A 15,081-nucleotide genomic window follows, 5' to 3' on the forward strand; every position below is an offset into this window, starting at 1 on the left:
TTAAATAACAACAAAATCATGGCATAAACAGTAATATTATATCATAATAGTAATATCATAGTGTCATATCATACCAAAGAACATAACCACTAAGGAGACATGGTATCAATAATTAATATGTTAAAATCTGTTTTATTAATTAAATGTTGTGAGTGGCTGATTGCAGTAAAGAAAAAATGTCACCTCAGGCACTTTGCTCTAGTCACACGCTTCTGTGGAAATAGAAGTAGGAAGATTCATTATAGGTCAAGTTCTGCATGGCAACGTTTTTCAGGAAAAACCAGGGACAAGAAAACAAAATGCTTAATCAGCAGTTCCCATTTTGTTGAACACGTTTTATTATGCTGTCTGTTATAACATTCAACTGGAAAAAGCTAAATGTCTTGTAAACTCTTTTCAACAAAACATTTACAGAAAGCATTGCCATACTGCATCAGTGGTCCATCTCAGCACAACACTACATGTCAGGAGGTTAGCGGTGCCAAAAGTGTCATTCAATGTTGCAGAAGTTTCATTATGTAATACGAGACAAAAAAAAAAGTGTTGAAGTGTTGAAGAACACAAAGTAAATGACCAAAGCTTTAGAACTTGTAATTAAAGCTAAAGGACTTTTACCAATGAAAGATTCAAGTCTTTCATTCTGGACAAATTCCATTTCACAACTATTTTTGGTGGAATACCTGCTTATGCGCTAATGACAGGACAGTTTTAAAATCTCTCCAGTCAGCACACTGTTCATAATGATCTCTGGTAGATCAATGGGCCTGGAAACTTGTGTCCTGAAGTTGTGCAAAATAGCTGTAGTAAACATTTGATATGAGAGACTGCATCAAACTTCCTGATATCTGAAAATTTCTGTGGAAGCACAGATGGGGTTTTTGCAGCGGTGCCCTGCTTACTAGCAAACCAACCAAAGGAGTGGCATGAAAAAAAGGAGGGAAGTGGGTCCTACAGCCTTTCAAAAAGCAGCTTGTGGAGGGGAAGACCCACTAATCAAATAACATGCCATCAAAACAGGTGCTTGTGTGAGAACTTATTTCCTGTCTAGTGCTGGCGACCTCACTTGACACATTCACATGAAATATGAAAGTGATCATCAACTTTACCGTCAAATACTGAAGAGATCTAAGAAATGCTTTTGATTGTTTCAGGGGAAAAAACATCAGAGCATTTACAAAACGTTTTCAGAGTTGCAAGATACCGTTTTATTGTGGTAAATGCAAGTTGCACGTTGATTCCATACAAAGTGGGTGCATGTACAGTCATTTTTTGTCCTTCAGAAGACACATTAATTCATTATGAGACATTTATGCATTTTCACAGAGGAAATGCCATATTCATTTTTGCAAATAAAATGCTCAACACAAAGTTTAATTCAACTGTTAAACCTACATCTGTACAATCCATGCACAATTTATAACTGCTAACACAGCACAACTTCAGCTCTATGTCTCAAAGTCTTTCATCATTGAACTATACATGGCTAATGAAATTGATTAAAGGTCTTTGGTGTACACTAACAGTTACAGACTATCGGTGTCACAGTCTCATGAATTGTTTTAGAATTTTTTTGCATAGTTTGTAATGTAATGTTTGCTGACACACTTTTTAGTTGCACTTGCAAGAACATTCTGAAACATGCTTATTGGTTGTACAAGTACCTGAGTATTTCTAAAGCGACTGGCTTAAAGCAATGATATCAGCGATATCTGCTGGTTGATAGGAGTAACTGCAGTTCTTTTTTGAGACTGGTTTCAAGTACTGTTTTCATTTATTAGTATTATTGCACATCAAAACGCAAACAAAAATTAATTATTGCTATATCACATTGCTAATAACATGTTTAGTATTATTTAGTATTCATATATTTCAGTGAAAATATATTACAATTGCATTTGGTTATAAGCATTCAACTTTTTTTAAAATTGTACGATATCAGTTCTTTTAGTATAAAGACAAAATAATTACAAAAATTAAATTAAATAATTAAACACATGCTTGCATAGTTTTAATTCTATCATATCATAATTATGTATTATGTGCATGCAAAGCAAGCCGTTTCAGATATCAATACACACACTTTTCTTATTGCTTTTAAACTTTTGTAGAATAAGTATCTTATAATTAATAGAACTAGAGATCTATCCAAACTATTCTAAACCAGCCTCATCTAATAAAGTGCTTATTTTACTGGAAAACATACATTTAACCAGCAGTATTTAGACCTAATGTTACTTGCACAAAACAGTTGCATCCATGTTTAAGAAGCGAATGTGCATATTTGTCTCAATTTCAACTCCATTTAGAATCTGTTGAGCAAGAAACAAAGAAAGAGAGTGAAGTCAGGTTATAACAGTAAGGCAAGTTTTACATGATCAAATTATGCCATGTCTTACGTTATCACATGTCATGCGTGATTATGTTTAATGCAATGCAAAGCATAATATTTGCCTAAACGAAAATAGCCAAATGGTAAATACGATCATGTGGCTTATGCATGCAAATGGACAAATTGACAAACCTTCAAAAAATGCTCAAATGTTATTCCTTCATAGAAATCATCAGGTGCCTGAAAAAAAAAAAAACAGACAGATTGGCAAGTGTGTGTGTGTGTGTGTGCATACTTATCAACAAATTTTTTTCCTCAGAAGTGACCTATATCTTTCATATGTATGGCATGCAATCAAGGACATAAACATGATATTTCATTATAAATCAAATGTATAGATGCTAAAATAAATAAATAATTTTCTAATTATGAAAATACAAAAAGGTGACACCTAGAGTTGACCAAATAAAATGTGCTTCATGTGGCACAATTTACATGAACTGTTTTTATTTTTATTTTACTAAACTCAAAAATATGAACTCAAATTAAATCATTAAATCAGGTTGGAAAACACATTGAGATTTCAACTTTTTACAGATATATTGATATAATAATGATATATTGTCAGATATATTGATATATAGTTACTCCATGCAATGTTTGTCATCCAGTCTCTAAATAACATACCATGGGACCGACTGAGATACTGGCAACCTCCAGCATTGCAGCATCTGCAATGCCTTTAGCTGTCTCTCTTCCAAGAGCTCCACTACGGGACAACAACTCCTCTACTACCTAGACAAGACAGACCACAACACTACTGAAAATCTGTGAAGATAATCATGAACTACCCATATGCAAACATATTCCATGAATTATTAACTCAGGGGGGTTTAATTACACAAAAATTTGTTATTTCTTACATGTCTGTATTCCTCCAGTGTTATGGTTCCATCATTGTCTGTGTCATGCATGTTGAACAGGACTATTAAGAAAGAAACAGCATTGTATCAATACTTTTGTGACTTTATGGCTCAGTTGACTGGTATTTTATCTCCAAGTATCCTAGTTTCCAGAGAATGTTTTGAATATACTTTCTGCATGCACTTACAGCGCAGTTTGGATCTTCTAATTTTTTCTCTCTGCTCCTCTGTGATGTGTTGGGGTGGTGCTCTGAAGTACGACATGACCGTAAGGAATTCCTCAAAACCAATTTCTTCCACAGATCCCACACCATCGTTCTGGAAGTTCCTGTGAAGTATAAGTGGTCATAGTAATGTCTTATTGCTCCATATCAACAGTTTCGCTGAGCCCTGAATGCTATACTTTCAGGTTTATGGTTTGCAGATGATTTTGACCAATGGGACTTGGAAAAAAACACACACTAAAGAAAGTACACAATGCTGTAGCTTGTAAATCTACATAATGCAAATTTAAATATTTGTTTTCTGAAGAAGACTGTGTATTGTAATGAAGAACGTGTTCAATCAGTATATAATACATAGAGATCTAAGAACCTATATATATATATATATATAAGATGCTATTCATATAAAGAAGAAAATCAACACAGTGCATCCAGACTTCCCTTTACTATAATGGTGTTGTTTCACATCCATTTTGAATAAAGTATTTAGTATTTAAATGCAATCTCAAATTCTGAGGCAGTAGAGGATCGTTTCAAGCATCACATACATGTAACTCGTCACTATTAAAGCCATATAACATATATAGTATATAAACAAGCACAAACCTACTATCGAAGAAAGCTTCTATAATCTGGGACCGAATTGGGTTGCTTTCCAGGTCTTGGATTGTTTTAAGGTCATCTCTCCTTTAAATGAGATTACAATTAATTAATTTGACAGGTAAAAGGCAGGCATTATGGTTTGTATACTTTTGTATGATTATATGTTGTATAACCAACTAAACCACCTAAGCAGACACATAAATAAAGCATAGCAATCATTTTTCTAAATGTCAGTACCAGCAAAACTGGTTTGATTTGATTCTTGAAAGGCATTTTGAACACTCATTGTTTCAACAGTCAGACAAGAACAATTCTGCAGAATCATCTCCCACACACAACAACCACTTGCAGATTACCGTAATGTTTCCTCGTTTTGGCTGAGCTGCTTAAAGCGATTGTGGAGAATAGCGATCTGCTCCAGTGAAACTGAAAGAGAACGAAAGTAATGTAGTCACCAGTCTGCACCTTGCACTATGTGTGAAGTCAACAACACAACTGCTAAAACTTCTCTAAAACACTTCATACAGCTGTCGACTGACTTACTCTTCTAACTGAATTATGAATTATCACATAAGATAAAAGAGGCTGGTCAACCAAAAATTCACAATTTTGTCATCATTCACTCACCATCATTTTGCTCCAAATCCATTTGACTTTATTTCTTCTAGACAGCATAAGGGTAATGTTAGAGACTGATAACATCAGTCATTGTTCACTTACATAGAAGAAGATGAAAGCAAGTGATAACTGAGTCTGTCATTAAGGCTGCCAGAAAACATCTCCATCTGTCATATGGCTTTGGAACAACACGAGTGTGTAAACAATGAATGTGCGAATTATCGCATTTTTATGTCAAGTCACTATTTCGTGTCTGCAGCACAGAGGTATCAACTAATCCTCCATTACCACCGTTTTGTAATCAAATTGTCCACATAAACAATTATGAATACGTATAACCAAAAATCAACATTCATAGTTTCCAACAGGTAGGCTACATATTACACTAAATGTATGCAGGACAGATCTGAGCTGTAATTTACAAGTTGTGCAAATTAGATATTTCAGATGATTTAATTTACATAATTACACGTTTCCTGTGTATATGGTGCTGCGTAGATCAAATATTAATTAATTGGATATTAATTACATTAAACATAAACCCTTCGTAATAGTTATACTCACAGCCTGTATTCTTTGACAGGGTTTGATATTGATGGTCATCCGGCAAAGACTGAAAGCTTCCCATCACGACAGTGATCCTCCACCAATAAGCGAGTCTGCGAGTCTGTTGCTCGATCTTCCGGTGGTTACGGTTTCACTCATACAGCCGTGTTTGCCTTGCAGAACACGCGCATGCAAATTGCATGTGCCTTGAGAGAACGAGAAGGTGTCCTCTGGGTCCTAGCGCCGCATAAACACCATCTGCATCACCGTATCACCTGCTGTTCTAAGAATTCACGCCTACTTTGCTAATCCAGTTTCTGGACGTTGATCACGCCCAAACCAGATATTAAAATATAATCAAATCTTGCGTCTACACAATGAAGAATGAAGAGAACGACCGCATTCCTTCATAATACATGTCACCGTGACAGCAGCAGGCGTACAGCTCTTCCTGGAAAACAGAAATGGAAACAATGGCACAGAAAAACAGCCTTTGATAAATTGACGGGAAACAGGAAAGCAAGGAGATGTACATTTATTTTGTCACGTCAAATAGTCTAGTTTAAATTATTATTGCCCTGAGCAGTATTAGCGTCCTCAGCCCTTTCCCTGAAAAAAAATAAATCCGCTTCAAGCTGTAATGGACAAGCACAAAACGAACCCATAAACTAGATTAGCTTGACAAAATCTTTAAAAAAGTAGGAGCGTAAAAAAGAAAAAGAGGCTTCAACTAATTTAATACCACATTGAAAAAAAGGGTAATAATAATGATAAAAGAAAAAAAAATCTTATTTTGTGTTTTTGTCTTGTTTTCCAGTAGAGATATCTAAACATTATTAAAACCAACATTAAGCAAAATGACCCAATATGTTAAGTCTTGTTTTCTGAAAAATATATACCAAAATTGAGTAAGGTCATGCTTGAAACAAGATGAAATATCTGCCAGTGGGGTGAGAAAGGGAAAACAAGATTTTTTCTTATGTAATGTTAATTCTGTTTAGAATGTTTAGATATTAACACTACAAAACAAGACAAAAATGAAAATATTTTTCCAGTGCAAATTATAAAGATAGTAAGGTATGAGGTATGAAGTAGTCGAATTTGTAACCTTACTGAGAGACAGAGTAGGGGGGAAATGTAACTTTGTAAATACTTAAAAAAAAAAGTGCTCACAAGACTTGCTTTAAAAGTCATAATTGATCATATCGAAGCCTACTAAATCCATTTAATTTTGTAATGTATCAATCTACCGCACGATGGCAGTAAAGATCATGACATCAATCGGTTGCCCAGTGAGCAGCTAGACCACTTTTTTCACTTTGAAAGCACATAATGTATATTAAAGTTTCAATGAAATTGACAGTGAAGGAATAATCCAATAAAAGTTTTACGTGACTTGTGTTAATGCATTTCTGGCCTTATGGGGGTGTGGAGCAGTAATTCCCAAACATTCATTGGCTATTGATAAAGGGAGTACTTAAATATTTTGTTTCGTTAAGACAATTATAATCATAACTATTTTAGTATTTTCTAGTAAAGACAAACAATATGACAATAAAATTTAAATTTTAATCCAATAAAAGTTTTACGTGACTTGTGTTAATGCATTTCTGGCCTTATGGGGGTGTGGAGCAGTAATTCCCAAACATTCATTGGCTATTGATAAAGGGAGTACTTCAATATTTTGTTTCGTTAAGACAATTATAATCATAACTATTTTAGTATTTTCTAGTAAAGACAAACAATATGACAATAAAATTTAAATTTTAATCCAATAAAAGTTTTACGTGACTTGTGTTAATGCATTTCTGGCCTTATGGGGGTGTGGAGCAGTAATTCCCCCTAATTCATTGGCTATTGATAAAGGGAGTACTTAAATATTTTGTTTCGTTAAGACAATTATAATCATAACTATTTTAGTATTTTCTAGTAAAGACAAACAATATGACAATAAAATTAAATTTTAGTGTTCTTAGATCAACTTGTAAAGGGTCCATAAAGGCACTTAGTATCAAAATATTGAAATTAATAAAAAATGTATTATTTTAATAATGTTTTATTCATAGCATTTTTATTTATAGACCCCATGCAATACATCTTAAAATGAATGATGATGTCAGTTATATGCCATACATGTCACATGCCACAAAATGAGTTAAAAACTGTTAAATTAACTGCCTGATATATGTGACCCTGGATCACAAAATGAATGTATGATGATTGGATAATAACTTAGAATAAATAATGAATGAATAAGCTTTCCATTGATGCATGGCTTATTAGGATCAGATAATATTTGGCCAAGATACAACTATTTGAAAATCTTGAATTTGATGGTGCAAAGAAAAAACAAATACTGAGAAAATCACCTTTAAAATTGTCCAAATGAAGTTTTTCACAATGCATAGTACTAATCAAAAAATTAAGTTTTTAAAATTTACGCTAGGAAATTTACAAAATATCTTCATGGAACATGATCTTTACTTAATATTCCAATAATTTTTGGCATAAAAGAAAAATGTAAAGTTTTGACCCATACAATGTTTTTTTTTTTTTTTTTTTTTTTTTTTTTTTTTTGACTACTGTTAGAAATATACCCCTGCAACTTAAGACTTTAGGTTGTTTTGTGGTCCAGGGTCACAAATAGTGCAACATTTGTCATCGCACGTCAGCTAACTGATTTGAATCCAACTGAGCCTTCATCTTACACATTATGAGACATTAAAATAAGGCTGACTATCAGTTTAGATCCAAAGTGTGGAGAACACTCAGTAAAAACACTTCAAACCTGCCTTGATCTGATCTAGCTGAGCTGTACATTTACGTCCACTTGAGACAGACCACACCAACAGCCAAAAACAGAGCAACGGGTCACCTTGTTTCTGTCTTTAGAGTTACAATACAATGCACTGAAGATCTGATATTGTAAGACTGACACAGGCCATGATTGTCTTGATTAGCGACAGAATCCTAAGAAAATCAGCAAGATAATTTCATGTTAATAATTCTCATAAAACTAATTATTGACCTTAAGTAGATTTTTCCCATTTTCAATTTCTGGAGAAGCCATATGAAGTCTTTTGGTATGGATCACCACAGCTCTAGGACAGTGATCCTCAAATCTGGCTCGTGAGATCCACTCTGATTAGGGTTAGAGCTAAACTCTGCAGGAAAGTGGATCTCGTCAGACAAAGACTGCCACCAGATCCACATTCCCTGCAGGGACATTGTCAGTGATGTCCTGAATATTTTTGCAGAAGAACAATATTGGTTCACATAACATTTATATGACCTGGCAAGACTAGAATTTATTATCTTTATTTGTTGACTGGTACTGGTGGAATTTTCATTGAATTTGATTGTGATATTCCCATAGTGAAATACAGAAACACTTCTCTTTATACTTTAGTGCCACATTTAAAATGCAAATCTTGACAGTTAACTACAGAGTAAAATTTGTGTTAAATGCAATGAGGAAACCTTATTAATTCAATTGTAGTGCAGTCTACATTTGTAGTTTTTTTTTTTTTAAACAGAAAAATAAGAAAATTGTTCCCTGTGGAAGTAAAATAATCACAAATGTCTTTGAAACAAAAAGCATGGTGAATTGCACAAAATGAAAAAATAATGCACTGCATTAACAGTGCTGAAATTTGTCTGCCTTATATTTTCAGGACTGAAATTTTTAGGGGCTGAAATGTAAAATAGTTGTTTATTTAATATGTCAATGTATGTAGCCCTGTAAACATTAAATTGAATGAATACTGTATTAATTTTATATTGTGAAGTAAATTTGCAAACAATCCCTAAAGCAGCCTAATCGAACATGTAGCTTTACCACGCCTGGTTTTCTATGGGAGAAAAAGGCGAAACTTTGGTATCTTTGGTGAAACTTTGTGGTTTGTTTTTATATTCTGGACCTCTCTGCTAATCTGTATATAGGATATTTTATTAACTAGACACAGAATTTGCTGATTTATTATGAGGCAATAAACCAGGTTAATTGTTTTCTTTATGGGAAATGTTTAACGTGGAATATTCTGGTTTCATCTTCTTGCCTGTATAGTTTGCATAATCAGTAAGGTGTACTGTATACTGAGATCTGAGATCTTGTTTATGTCACTGAATTACTTAATTGAGGCTTGTAAAGTGTCATTGGGGAATCCTGAGGTGTGACATAAAGAGGGAAACCGCAGTGTTACAACTCAGCGTCACACAAGTCATGATATACAGGTCAGGAAACTAGTAACCGACATCAATATCTTAGATATAATGTTAGTTCTGTATATCAGCATTGGGTAAAAAGAAAAAGCATTATAATCTCATTTGGAAGAGAAAGCTGGTTACATGTGGTTTAACAGGAAACAAGCAACAGCAAAGATGCAGAATTAAATGTAAACACAGCTCTTTAGTCTTAATCAGCTTTTCCACATATACATACTGTCCCTAATAATTATAAAAGTTTTATTTAAGAATTTAAGAGTTGTAAAATCATTGCAGATCAGTTTTTGTGAATGACTTTGCTCTTCATCAACACCTGCTTGTGCCACCTGCTGGTGAGCGACTAACAGCAGATACAGATCATGTACTCTAACATGCATTTAGTACTCTATCGGTACCAAAACTATTACGTTCGGGGTTAGAAAATTAATAAATGGCTTGAACATAATAGTGAAGGTTAATTATAATGCAAGAGGGCGAGCGGGATTTCACCAAGTACAACATGTTCCTGAATAAATATCCTTGTTGATCCTGGAACAACATTCCAATCAACCAATCAGAACTGAGATATAACTTTTCACGAAATATCTTTTTTAGGCTCAAAATCAGGGTTAGGTGGTTTATACATCCTTGTTAATCAACTATCATTTCCCGCTGATTTTAGGAATAATATTAGGTTTAGGGGTAGTGATTGAGTTAAGTCTATATTTGTGGACAATAATGTTGATCCAGGATCATCAGGAGATGTTGATCCAGGAACATGTCTTACTTGGCAAAATCACGGCGACCGATGCAAGAGAATGCAGAGAATCATGTTCTGATGCAAAATGTTGATCACAAATTCTTTATTGACTGTAAACCTTTGGTAGATTTCAATCCCAATGATTTAAATCACATGAAACTATTTGGTCTCACAAGAACTCCAGAAGACTTAATTATGAAACTTTTCACTACAAATATATATGTATGCAGTTAAACCTGTTAACTGGTTAAATTGGTTAAATTTTACATTAAAATACTGTTAAATATACAGCTTTTGGAAGTGAAAAATAACAATTCAACTTTTCATTTACAGTGATAAACTTTAAATTGACATTCCCAAAATCAACCATGTAACACTTCACATTTGATGGGTTTTCACTGAGATGACTATGTTTCTATAGTTCGTTACACAATGTGTTGTTAAAGGGTTAGTTCGCCCAAAAATTAAAATTATGTCATTAATAACTCACCCTTATGCTGTTCCAAACATGTAAGGCCTCCTTTTATCTTCGGAACACAGTTTAAGATATTTTAGATTTAGTCCGAGAGCTCTCAGTCCCTCCATTGAAGCTGTGTGTACGGTATACTGTCCATGTCCAGAAAGGTAAGAAAAACATCATCAAAGTAGTCCATGTGACATCAGAGGGTCCGTTGGAATTTTTTGAAGCATCGAAAATACATTTTGGTCCAAAAATTGCAAAAACGACGACTTTATTCAGCATTGTCTTCTCTTCCGTGTCTGTGTGAGAGAGAGTTCAAATCAAAGCAGCTGGATTTCCGGTTCGCGAACGAATCATTCAGTTCACCAAATCGAACTGAATCGTTTTAAATGGTTCGCATCTCTATACGCATTAATCCACAAATGACTTAAGCTGTTAACTTTTTTAATGTGGCTGACACTCCCTCTGAGTTCAAACAAACCAATATCCTGGAGTAATTCATGTACTCAAACAGGGCACTGACTGAACTGCTGTGATGAACACCGAGCCGAGCCAGATAACGAACAATAGACTGACTCGTTCACGTAAATGGTATGCATTATTTTAGTGTCATGTGTTACTGTGATGTAACTATCATGTAATTCTACTATTTACCTCAGCTTGTGAAAAAGGTATACTTGTGATAAGCTTTGATTAATAATGTGGCTTTCTTAAGACAAGTATAGCCCTCCTTAAAGAACAAACATTAATATTAGTTTAGGGAATTACGGGGGAAACAAATGGAATAATTCCAGTGCAAATCCTGGCTCTGGCTCTCGGCCCAACTTCTGATGCTCCTCACGCTTTGGCCGCCCCCACCAGTGGAGAGAGTCACTGTCTGTGTCTCAGTACCCCAGGACGCCCTCTCATTCAGAGCAGCTGTTGTCTGAGAGCTAGAGGCAGCTCCCTGACACTCTGTCAGACTCTCCTCTTAGAGCCCCTCCTCTGCATACCAAACAGGCAGCATGCCCTCACGTTTTCATGATGGTTCTTTCATTAAAAGCAAATATCTTCAATTAAATCTCCATAAAAGTGTACTGAAGGCATGGAATTGCGCGATGACCCCGCCATTCAATCTGTCAGCCCATATTGGGTATGCAACATCTAAAAATTGGAATTGCTTTTATTCAAAGCTTTGTTATTATTCGAGAAGCAGAGAGCTGTCTTCTTTCATTGTCAGTTATGTCAGCTTATACCGGATAGGAGTGGACATCATGTCCTTGAGCTTTATAGCAAAGCTGCAGTGCAAAGAAAAGAAATTCATTACACCTCAGAGCAGACTGCAGACTCCTTTAGTAAACAGCGTAACATTTCAAAACTGATGAGAGGAGCTTACTGATAGACCTACTGTAGAATTCCATCAAAAGGGGACTAAAAACACATTTAATATTATGTAATTTGCACAAATTGTAAAAAGTGTAAAAACAATCATGTTTAAAAAAAACTGGTTCTGTAGTCAATGCCTTCAATGCCCTGCTTTAGGACTTTTGCTAAGCCTCTGTGTACATGCAGGAGAGGGAACAGGACATCTCATCCTGCAATACAAACATTTCAAGTTTAGTATAGTTTGATTGACACTATCATAATTCCAGCGAGTTCAATTTACAGAACATATACAGAACGAAACAAATAATGGCCAGTAATGGCCAGTCTTTTAGAGTTTTAGTCTTAAAACTTGATGTCATGTCTGCAATCTTTATATCCAGGCTGTGATCACAACTTCTTGCTATTGGATATGGGAAAACCGTGATCCGTGAGTATGCCAAGTCATCCCTCCCCTACACGTCCCATTTCAATCTTTAAACTTCCACTTAGAGTAATGATAAAGTTTGACCAAAATTTACATTTAGGTACAAAACACCATGCAGGGCATTTAGAAAAGTTAAAGAAAAGACCCACTAATGCATTTTTGTTCCAAAAGAAAGTCCATGGGAATTGTGAGAGCCATTATAGGTCAGATCTAAATGAACCGTTTCAGAGACTGCCTACGGTGACAGCTAACACCAGCTAAATATTTAAACCACACATGGTGGAAAATATAAAACTAAGAGCACTGCAGTTGAGAACAGGATAAGAGAAGAATGCATGAACAAATATGCCATTGACCAGCACCAAACCTCTTCTACAGGAGTTTTTAAAGGAGGGAAACCTGTGGGGCCTTGGGATTAGAAATTCTCTGCAAGGATACAGTATGTGATGATATCACACAAAAAAAAATTATATATATATATATATTAAATAAGAATTTCTAAGTGCCAAATAATTTAATGCAGCTAGTAGCATAATGTGAAATTCAACAATGACAATTCTCAAATCTACAAAACGTACAGACCTCATGCGTCAAAGAAACAAGTGCGCAGCTGCCTTTAGAATTCTGTCTTTGAACTTCTGTTTTTGTGGTAGCTCTATAGCATCACAATGAAGTGGATTTACTTATTGTAGAGTTAATGAAAGTTATCAAATGCAAGGTAATGTTTAAAAGCAGATGTCATCACAAATGTCAGCACACCGGGAAGAACTGTTAATTCATAAATTTCCACGACCATACCTACATGCTGTCGAAATACAAAAAGGAAGACAGGGAGCAGGACTACATAAGGTCTATACACATGACAAAAATACGCATAACATGACTGTTGTATATCATTGGTAACTGCAATGTAAGCTGTTTTACAGTGACATTTTGAAATATTTAAAAACGTGTGCTACTCTAAAGGTCAAAGGCAGGCTTGAGATAAGGGTATGTCACACAGTTTTGTATTAAGTGGAGTTTTAGACAGGAGCTCCTCAGTAAATCCCATTAGCTTGCCACAGGGAACAAGCATTCTTCAAATTTCATACATTTTCAAGACCAGATTGTGCTGGGTCTTTGTAAAAAAAAAAAAGATTATTCAGATCAAATGCGGTGACTGCAGTTAAATGTACAGAGGATTATTCATGACTTTTTAGTGACTGAGACTTTATAATGTGCAACATTAAACTTAAGTTAATATAATAAATTGTAAAAAATATATGAATATAACTGTTATAATATTTGAACATACATTTACTTTTTGATATGTGATGTTTCCAGATGGCCTAGTTTATTTTACAAGTTAAGGAATTCATTTTTATACAGTAAAAATGTTATGAATACAAATTCATAACATTTTACATAACTGTAAGACAATGTATCACATCATATATATATTTTCAGTCATAGATTCTTCCTCTCTTTTTCTAAGTTTGTTTGTGCAGACATCAGACAGCCATTAAACAGCAGTCGCTTCTCTAAAACGTTTCCATCCGCCTTACTTATTCATGAGTACAACACAAACACATTAAGTTACTTGCAGCAAGCAGAAGATTTCCACCTTTCCACCTGAGGAAGTTCGCCAATTAAAGTGTGACATTGTTTCATGTCAGCAACAAGATTAATCGTGCGACAGTAGCTTCCTGAATTAGATATATCGGGGCTCTTAAAATACTCCTTTCAAACTGGTGTATCCTAAGGATTGCCATATTAATCTCCCCATCTTTTCATTCTTCAGCAGGGGGCTTGTCTGCTCTGTCCCTGTGTGCCATGAATCAAGCATTTGTGACTTGCATACAGAGGAAGCTTCCTCAGGCGCTTCTCTCATGGTAATCCCTGACAAACGTCTGCTTCCCAAAGAAACTCACATTTAGCCTGATTTTTTGGCAGGTTATGACACACACTACAGGAGACAAGCAACCTTGTCCGTGTTTTGAAAAACTTGACTGGACCTCAGGGCTAACATTTGACCTCAGGGAATACATTAGTACATTTAAAGAGGTATAATAAAAGCATATTGGCCCACTGTTGCAGATCTTTCAGGGATGCAGAGGTTTCTTTTATGAGGCCTTTGTGGCAACTGATCTGTCTTTTTGTTTTAACACTTCCCAAAAGGCCTCTTAAGAGAGACGATCAATGTAACAAGGAAGGTGAATGGCACAAACAAACAGCAGTAAAGACTACCCTGCATTAGTATCATCAGAACAATTAATCACTTCACCCTTTGCTTGCCCAACTGAAGGTCAAAACCCATAAAATATCAATGAATCACTCAATTAAATGCTCTGTGTTGTTCATTATATGCATGAATTGTGTATAATGGGGATGCTCATCTATAGCATATCCAGGAAAAATTTAATTGGCAATTTAAGGCTGCTTTTAGTACAAGTGTAATTGTTTCAACACAGTATAACAACTCAAAGAGCTCAGTCCAGCTCCTTGTGAATAAACCATGAGATTTGTCCCCAGAGTCACCTTGTAGGAAACAATATTGTTCAGACTGCCAGACTCCTGGTTGAGAAGGATGGGCTAAATCTACTCAGACAATGGCTAGCATAGTGGATACTTGAGGATAATGAATTAG

General features: G+C 35.0%; 1 protein-coding gene across 3 annotated transcripts; it reads right to left on the reverse strand.

The window, feature by feature from the left end:
• Nucleotides 1-1,181: 1,181 nt before the first annotated feature.
• On the reverse strand, nt 1,182-5,463 carry LOC128007635 (calcineurin B homologous protein 3). Of its 3 annotated transcripts, none has more exons than XM_052592824.1 (9): nt 5,262-5,384; nt 4,707-4,743; nt 4,436-4,505; nt 4,083-4,163; nt 3,441-3,580; nt 3,253-3,314; nt 3,017-3,124; nt 2,522-2,569; nt 1,182-2,309 (listed from the first exon to the last, which is right to left on the reverse strand). In XM_052592824.1, exons 2-9 carry the CDS (start codon nt 4,726-4,728, stop codon nt 2,232-2,234), a joined length of 609 nt encoding a protein of 202 aa, XP_052448784.1. In that variant the 5' UTR covers nt 4,729-4,743; nt 5,262-5,384; the 3' UTR covers nt 1,182-2,231. The 3 variants fall into 3 exon arrangements, with proteins under 3 accessions (XP_052448784.1, XP_052448785.1, XP_052448783.1); XM_052592825.1 differs by having other exon boundaries at nt 4,707-4,794; nt 5,262-5,371; XM_052592823.1 differs by lacking the exon at nt 4,707-4,743 and having other exon boundaries at nt 5,262-5,463.
• Between the last annotated feature and the right edge of the window lie 9,618 nt (nt 5,464-15,081).

This window comes from Carassius gibelio, chromosome A5 (assembly GCF_023724105.1).
Source record: "Carassius gibelio isolate Cgi1373 ecotype wild population from Czech Republic chromosome A5, carGib1.2-hapl.c, whole genome shotgun sequence".
Lineage (NCBI taxonomy): Eukaryota > Metazoa > Chordata > Actinopteri > Cypriniformes > Cyprinidae > Carassius > Carassius gibelio.